General features: G+C 42.5%; 1 protein-coding gene across 1 annotated transcript; it reads left to right on the top strand.

Moving 5' to 3' along the window:
• The first annotated feature begins 240 nt into the window (after window positions 1-240).
• LOC129698417 (anoctamin-6-like) lies at window positions 241-7,024 on the top strand. The gene is made up of 3 exons (XM_055637564.1): window positions 241-384; window positions 5,696-5,876; window positions 6,872-7,024. The coding sequence occupies exons 1-3, from the start codon at window positions 338-340 to the stop codon at window positions 7,022-7,024; spliced, it is 381 nt and encodes a 126-aa protein (XP_055493539.1). The 5' UTR covers window positions 241-337.
• The last annotated feature ends 1,749 nt before the right edge of the window (window positions 7,025-8,773 follow it).

The raw sequence follows: 8,773 nt of genomic DNA, 5'->3' as shown, positions 1-8,773 counted from the left end.
TTTTACTAACAGGCTGTTCTTTTCTTCACAGAAAATTACAGGACTCAGACCGACTACAAAGACGCATTGATATTAAAACTGTTTCCTTTCCATTTTGCTAACAGTTACTCATCACTATTTTATATTGCATTTCTTAGAAAGGTAAGTAATGGAATGCTGAAAATCTTGGCAAAATGTGATTTCATTGATATTTAAACTACTAACCAATTACTTTTTAATTATTTATTTATAGGACAATCAGAAGTTCTTTCAATTGATTGGACTATCTGACTTTGAAGATAATTGCGGGGAACTGAACAATTGTGTGTCAGAACTTAGTATTCAGGTTCTTATACTCATGATCTTTAAAATGGGACCCAAGTTCATATCAGATATTTTAATACCGTAAGTCATTTTGGGCTGACTTTTGCTATGTTACTTGTGTCTATGGTGAAAACAGGGAAATATTGATGGATGGATGGGATAGGATGGATGGATTGGTTGATTGTTTGATATAACAGGCCCTTCCGCCCACCGGGTCCAAACCAACCATCAATTGTCCCATCCACACTAGTTCTACGTTATCCCACTTTCACATTCATTTTCATAGGGAGTCTACACAGTAGGGACAATTTACAGAGTCCAATTAGCCTACAAACCCACACATCTTTGGGATGTGGCAGGAAACCAGAGCACCCGGAAGAAACGCACGTGGTCACAGGGACAACGTACAAACTCCACACAGACAGCACCTGAGGTTTGGATCCCTGCAACCATGTGGATTTCCTCTGGGTGCTCTGGTTTTGTTGTCTCTTGCGCTGTGAGGCAGCAGCTCAACCAGCTGCCCCATTATGCCACCCACAATATTGGCCACGATATTGGCCATGGTACTAACAGGAATCCCTCTTCCCCTATAGAACTCAGATATATTTTGCATACAATTAAATAACTATCAGAAATATAAAATTATAATGTAATATAATTTTACTGGAATGATGCCTGATTAGTGGATATTAGCTACAGAGAGTTGGATAGACTTGAATTGTCTTCTCTGGAATGCTGGAGATAGAGGGGAGATCTGAGCAGAATAAAATCATGAGAGGCACTGATAGGGTAGATAGTCAGAACCATTTCCCCAGGATAGAAGAATTAAACTGGAGGGCATAGCTTGAAGGTGAGAGGGGAAAAGTAGAAAGGAGAGATGCAGGGCAAGCTTTTTACACAGAGCGATGAGTGCCTGAAGTACGCTACCAGGAGTGATGTTTGAGACAGATACGATAGTGGCGTTTAAGAGGCTTTTGGATAAGTACATAGACATGCAGGGAATGGAGAGATATGGATTATGATAAGCAATGGTCTTGGTATCATGTTTGGCACAGATATTGTGGGCCAAAAGGCCTGTTCTTGTGCAGTACTGTTGAACGTTCTATTATACCTGTCCCCACAACTGATTGAAATATCCCAGAATATTGTTCTTAAACTGCGGCTGCTCAAGTTCAACATTTCTGTCAAGCATCTTCTTCTTCTTCTTCTTCTTAAGCCCTTTGCTCCTCTTGGGAGCATAGGGCATTGACAAATGTCTCTACCTCACTCGGTTGTTGGCAGTTCTTTTTTCGATCTCCCCAGTTGAGCCCCCTCTCAGACATTTGTCTCGAGACCTCTTCTCCAGCTGTTCCTGGGGCCACCTCTTTTCCTTTTTCCTTGGGGGTTCCATTTCAGGGCTTGCCGGCTGATGTTTGTCCAACTCCATTTTCTCCTTCGAATTTGTGTCAATGGGCTCCTGGCTTGTTCTTTTCCACAGATCCACATTGCTTACTTTGTCTCTCCACCAGTATTCTCCTAAGGCAGGTGTTAATGAACGTGTGCAGCCTGTTTGTAGTGTGTTTTGTTGTTTTCCATGTCTCTGATCTATACAGCATCACCTGTTTCATATTTGAGCTAAAGATGCGTATTTTGGTGTTGATTGAGATGTGTTTCGAGCTCCAGATCTTCCTGCGCATGTTAAACACCACCCTAGCCTTATTGATTCTACTTCTTTTGTCTGCCTATGCCCCTCCAGTGATGTCCACAACACTGCCTAGGTATGTGAATGTTTCTACCTCCTCTAGAGCAGTGCTGTGTATAAGGATAGGGTTGATGGTTTTGGAGTGGATCCTCATCACCTGTGTTTTTACTGTATTGGGTGTAAGACCAAGTTTTGTTGCAACTTGTGAGAGTCTGTTCGTCTTCTCCTGTTGTATCTGTGTGTGTGAAAGGAGAGCTATGTTGTCTGCAAAGTCAGATCATCTAGCTGCTCCCACATTGTCAACTGAATTCCATTTATTTTCCCTTCATTTGTTTCCATCATGATCCATTCAATTGCCAGGAGGAATAGGAATGGTGACAATAGACATCCCTGCTTGACGACAATCCTAATAATAATAATAATGGATGGGATTTATATATAGCGTCTTTCTAGATACTCAAGGCGCTTTACATCGCATTATTCATTCACTCCTCAGTCACACTCGGTGGTGGTGAGCTACGTCTGTAGCCACAGCTGCCCTGGGGCAGACTGACGGAAGCGTGGCTGCTAATCTGCGCCTACGGCCCCTCCGACCACCACCAGTCACTCACACACATTCACACACATTCACACGCAGGCAGAGGTGGGTGAAGTGTCTTGCCCAAGGACACAACGACAGTATGCGCTAAAGCTGACGCTAAAGCTCTGAGAGAGCTGGCCTGCATGCATAACTTTGCATGAGGTTCCATCATACGAGTTCTTGATTAAGTTTATGATCTTGGTGGGAATTCCATAGTGGTCCATTAGGTGCCATAGTGTTGTCTTGTCTAAGCTGTCAAAAGCTTTCTCAAAGTCGATGAAGTTGATGTACAGGGACGTGTTCCATTAAATAGACTGCTCAATGATGATGCGTAATGTTGCTATGTTGTCTGTGCATGAGCGATCTTTCCTCAATCCTGCTTGCTGGTCCCGTAGTCTCTTGTTTTCCTGAAGATGGTTGAAATGACCCGGTTGAGAATTTTACTGAGTACAGAAAGTAGGGTGATCCCTCAGTAGTTGTCACATTTTCTTAGGTCACCTTTTTTTTTGGCAGTTTCATGATGTATCCCTCTGACCATTCTGTGGGTGTCTTTTCCTCTTCCCAAATTCTCCCAAAAAAGCCATGGAGCATGTTTGTTGATGAGTCTATATCTACTTTCAGGCCTTCAGGTGGAATATTGTCAGGGCCAGCAGCTTTGCCAGTTTTCTGTTGCTTGATTGCAGCCTTTATTTCTGATTTTGTTGTTCTGTCACACTTAATTTGTAGTGGTATCCTGGTTTAGGAATGTGTGTCTGTACAGCAGGTGGGTGGCCTGTTTAGGACATCTTCGAAATGTTCCACCCATCTGTCGAGCTGCACCTCCTGGGTTGAAAGCAGTTGACCATTCTTGTCTGTAATTGGTTTATTACTATGCAGATATGTCCTGGACAATTTCCTTGTGATGGTATATAACTCCCACATGTTCCTTTGAGTCGCCGCAATTTCTGCCTCTTTGGCTAGCCTCTCCACCCGTGTTCTCTTGTCCCTCCTGATGTTCTTTCAGACTTCTTTGTGGCGTCTGTTTTACTCCTTTTGGGCTAAAGCCTTTTCAGCTCTTGTTCTTGAGTTTTCACTTTCTCCTTTAACTTTCTCCCTGTTGGATTGTGTTGACGGTTTCTGGTGTTATCCACTCTTTGTGCTTTTGGGTCCTTCACAGGTTGAGCTTCAAGCAGTTTTTAGGTGTTCCCACTCATTTATTATCCATCCTTCCTGCCTCCTTCGCTGTAGCTCCGTGTTTTCCCTTGAGAGGGTATCCTTGAACTTCTTCACCACTTGAGTACTACTGAGGTATTCAATGTTGCATTTAGCTCTTTGGCTTTTGGCCTGGTGGTGTCTCTTCAGCCTTAGCTTGAATTTCCCTACCTGGAGGTAGTGGTCTGAAGCTGCGTCCACTCCTCTTCTCGTTCTGACATCTTCCATGGACCTTCTGAACTTTTTACAGATACAGATGTGGTCAATTTGATTTTCTGTGACATGATCTAATGATCTGATGACACCCAAGTTGTTTTGTAGATTGTAAATGGCGAGATGTTTGCTGAGACCTGGGTAGGTTATCACTAGGTTATTGTTAACACAGGTCTCAGCAAACATCTCGCCATTTTCATTCATTTTCCTCACTCCATGCTTTCCCATTACTGCCTCATATCCCTTGTTTTGGCCTCCAACCTTAGCGTTGAAGTCACCTCTCAGGATAATGAGGTCTCTGCCTCCAATACTACCAAGTAGGTGGTTCAAGCTGTCATAGAACCTGCCTTTGACCTCATCCTCTGCATTGTTGGTGGGTGCATAACATTGGATTATGTAGGCTTTCACTTGTTGTTGGTTTTGAAGGTTGCGGAGATGAGGCGAGAGCTGATGGTTCCCATGCCATTAAAGCCTTTCTAGCGTCCTTCATCATCATGATGGCCACTCCCTCTGTATGCTTCGCTCCCTCCTCTTCCTGTCCAGAGTAGATAATGGACTGCCCGCTGACCAATTTGATCTCCCCCGACTGTGTCCATCTTGTTTTAGCCAAGCCCAGGATTAAGAGATTGTAGCGCAGCATTTCGTTGGCAATTGCGGCAGCCTTGCCAGCCTGGAACATGGTTCAGATGTTCCATGTCCCCACAAGAATGGATTTCATTGGCGTCAGTAAGTGTGTCAGCTGTCCAGCGCCCTTGCGGGTTTGGCTGGGAAACGTCATGTTCCACATCGCTGGGGCACCTTCTTCAACCAAGTGTGCCACTTGGTTTTCATTTGTCAATGTTTCTGTAACTCACACTTTTTTCCATGATAGGGTAGTTAACCCCACGCCCAACCCCCATCCTGGAGGACCAGGGGCTGCTTTGTCTGCCTCATCACCCGAGACCTGTCCGGTTCGGTTGAACCTGCCAGGGATATGAAACCCCATCCGACATAGCTCTCAGGATCACTGGAGTACACAAGCCTCTCCTCCACGTCAAGGTTGCAGTCCAGGAGAGGAAACTGTCACGTGTACTCCCAAAATATATATATTTAAAAAATGCTCAACTATTTAGCAATATGGTTTTTCTGAATACCATAAAGTTGAACACTCTTGTTACTATCTGAATCAATTGAACTGCAACATATTGTTCTTATTTCCCAAATCAAATCATACTCTCTTTAGGTAGACACAATTGCTGGAGTAACTCACTGGTTCAGGTAGCATCTCTGGAGAATATGGATAGGTGATGTTTCGGATTGGGTCCTTTCCTCAGTGTGAAGAAGGGTCCCGACAAAAACGTCACGTATCCATGCTCTCCAGAGATCCTGCCTGACTGTTGAGTTACTCCAGCATTTTGTGTCTATTTGGTTTCAGATTCAGTTTCAGTTCAGTTTATTGTCATGTGCACCGAGGTACAGTGAAAAGTTTTTGGTGCGTGCTATCTAGTCAGTAGAAAGACAACTTTATAAGACAACTGGTATAAACTGGCATAAACCAGCATCTGCAATTCCTTTTTATCACATACACTCTTTACTCCATTTGAAAATAATTATTCCCAGTTAACTTAACTTTTCAATACTGGTTTTGTGCTCTGGAATAGGGAAGTAGCAAGATTCTGGACTTATTTTGGATAATACTACGCACCAGCACTGCATTTTATTGTGCTAATCATTTATCTACCTTGTAGATGGTTGAAGACATTTAAGAATAAAATCAAGAGAGATAAAAGCCTGTCTTCACCATCAAAAAATCAGACCATGCAATCTACCGTGGATTATTATATTATTAAAGAATACTGGAAACCAGATCTCGGAGACTTCACATTGGAGGAATATACTGAGAAGGTCATACAATACGGCTACCAAATGGTATGATTAAATATTTTGTTAAAATAAAACTAGAACATATGATGTTAAAGCAAATGACAATTGCAAACTTGGAAAGGTTTGATTTTTAAGATAATGGCGAGGCTTTTCTCTTTTTCCTCTGTTTGGCTTTTCCTCATTTTTATTTCTTATCTCTGTTTTCTCTTTAAATTTATTGAGAAAACTGTCCAAAATTGTTGAGATTAGTGTAGAGATACAGCATGCAAACAGACCCTCCGGCCCACCAGGTCCACATTGACCAGCCATCACCCATTCATCAGTTCTCTTCTACACACCAGGAGTAATTTCCAGAAGCCAATCTTTGGGAGGAAACCGGAGCACCCAGCGAAAACCCACATGGTCACAGGGAGAGCGTACAAACTGCGTACAGACAGCATCCAGAGTCAGGATCGAATCTGCATCCCTGATGCTGTAAGGCAACTCTACTGCTGTGCCACTGGTGATTACCGCTGGTGATTAGACTGCATCATCTGGATTCAAGCAACAATTGTAGATCTAACCAAAATATTAATTCCAAGACTAGTATTGTTTAATACTAAGGAAATATTGAGGGTTTCAAAGGAAAAAAATAATGTGCTGTCTGTGTGGAGTTTGCACGTTCTCCTTGTGACCGCATGGGTTTCCTTTGGGTTCACTCCAGTTCAATCCCACATGCCAAAGACGTGCGGGTTTGTAGGTTAATCGGCCTCTGTAAATTACCCCTAGTGTGTAGAGAGTGGATGAGAAAATGGGATAATATAAAACTAGTGTGAACGGGTGATTGATGGTTGGCGTAGAGTTGGTGGGCCTAAGGGCTTGTTTCCATGCTGTATTTCTAAATTAAACTAAAACGAAAATTGAATGGAGTGTGTTGAGGAAAATATTTCCTTAAGCCTAATAATACACTTATAATTTGATTAATATTAATACCTGTCATGGAATGTCAATATTGAACAGTAATTATTTTATCAGTAAATGATTCCCTGTTTTCTTCTCAGTTGTTTTCAATCTCATTCCCTCTGGCACCACTACTTTTCTTTCTATCCATTTTATTCGACGTGCACGTGGATGCCAAGCGCCTGCTATTGATGTACAAACGTCCCATTGCCTTTATGGCTCAGGATATCGGTAAGATCTTTTATGAATTATAAAAGGAAAGGACATTTGAAATTTTCTCCCTCTAACATTGAACAAGTTGCCTTGCCACTTAACTTAAATATCAATGAAGTCATGAGTTAGATAATGTCACAGAAAACACTTTCTGCTGAAAAGTAATATTCTCTACCCTCATCTGTCTATTTCTACGTGCAATCCAAACTAATTAGAACAAAGTTAAGTCACATACTATGATCTTCATTAAGGTCCATACTTGTAATCAAAGATTGTAATCAATATAAGAAAAGCAACATATCAGCTTTGTATATTTTTGTTTAGTTTAGAAATACAGCCTGGAAGAAGGCACTTCGGCCCACTGAGTCCATGCCAACCAGCGATCACCCCGTACACTAGCATTATCTTACACACTGGGGCAAATTTAAAATTTACAGAAGCCAATTAACCTGCAAACTTGTATGTCTCTGGAGTGTGGGAGGAAACTGGAGAACACCCTTGGGGTCACAGGGATAACATTCAAACTCCATACAGACAGCACCCACAGTCAGGATCGAATCTGGGTCTCTGGCTCTGTAAGGCAGCAAATTACCACCGTGCCACAGTGCCACCCGAAGATTGACCATCGCCCCAAGGCTGCAGCTGTGAGATTGGCTTCCCGCCCTGAGGGGATTCCGGCTTTGGGCAATGACCACCTACCCCAGAGGCCAAGAGTCAAAGGCCCTTGATTATTAAGAGTGTCAAAGGTTACGGGGAGAAGGCAGGAAAATTAGATCAGCCATTATCAAATGGCAGAGTAGACTCGAAGTGCCGAATGGCCTAATTCTGTTCCTATGGTCGGTGTGGGCAAGTTGGGCGAGGGCCTGTTTCCACGCTGTATGGCTCTATAATTCAGCTGCAGTTAAGACAGGCCCTGACCCCAAATATTTTCTGTGCTATCCCACTTGTCATGTAACTCACACAGCTCACCACCACTTTCTTGAATTGAAAATGAAGGTAAATATCCAAGATAATTTTCCGGTCATTCATTCAGGCTGAATGCATTTTAGTCAGCGTGGGCACGTTGGGCTGAAGGGTCTGTTTCCACACTGTATGACTCTATTTCCTCATCCTGAATAATTGAATATAGTGTTGCAAGTATTAGTAATGATAAACACCTACAATTCCACATTCACAGGTCAGTGGCTGACTGTTTTGGATCTAATAAATGGTGTGGCAATAGTGACCAATTCCTGCATGATTGCGTTTAACACAGAGTTTGGGAGGCATAGACCCTTTCATGAACAATTGATCATCCTGTTAATAATTGAGGTACGTTATTAATGTTAATAAATCTCACTTAAATGATTACTGCAGAAAAATGTTTATTTTTAAAGTAGTATTGATACGGCAGCGGTAGACCTTTGTAATTACTTTACTTTGGTTTTATTATTGTCGTGTACAGTGAAAAGCTTTTGTGACTTTAGAGAGATACAGCGTGGAAACAGGCCCTTTGGCCCAGCACGTACACGCTGACCAGCGATCACCGATACACTTGCACTATTCTACACACTAGGGACAATTTACAATTTTTACCAAAGCTAATTAACCTACAAACCTATCTCTATGGTGTGGGTGGAAACCAGAGCACCCGGAGAAAACCCACATAATCACATGGAAACGTACATACTCGGTACAGACAGCACCCCAAACCCGTGCCTCTGGCACTGTAAGGCAGCAACTCTACTAATGTGTAAGAAGGAACTGCAGATGCCGGTTTAAATTTACGATAGACACAAAGTGGCAGCATC

This window comes from Leucoraja erinacea, chromosome 6 (assembly GCF_028641065.1).
Source record: "Leucoraja erinacea ecotype New England chromosome 6, Leri_hhj_1, whole genome shotgun sequence".
Lineage (NCBI taxonomy): Eukaryota > Metazoa > Chordata > Chondrichthyes > Rajiformes > Rajidae > Leucoraja > Leucoraja erinaceus.
This window is presented reverse-complemented; position numbering and strand designations above follow the sequence as displayed.

Bases quoted from the DNA above. Each gene is read 5' to 3' on its own strand.
- LOC129698417 (XM_055637564.1), top strand. From the start codon at position 338: ATGATCTTTAAAATGGGACCCAAGTTCATATCAGATATTTTAATACC. The intron at 385-5,695 runs GTAAGTCATTTT...TCTACCTTGTAG, and splicing joins ATATCAGATATTTTAATACC to ATGGTTGAAGACATTTAAGA. The intron at 5,877-6,871 runs GTATGATTAAAT...TTTTCTTCTCAG, and splicing joins TACAATACGGCTACCAAATG to TTGTTTTCAATCTCATTCCC.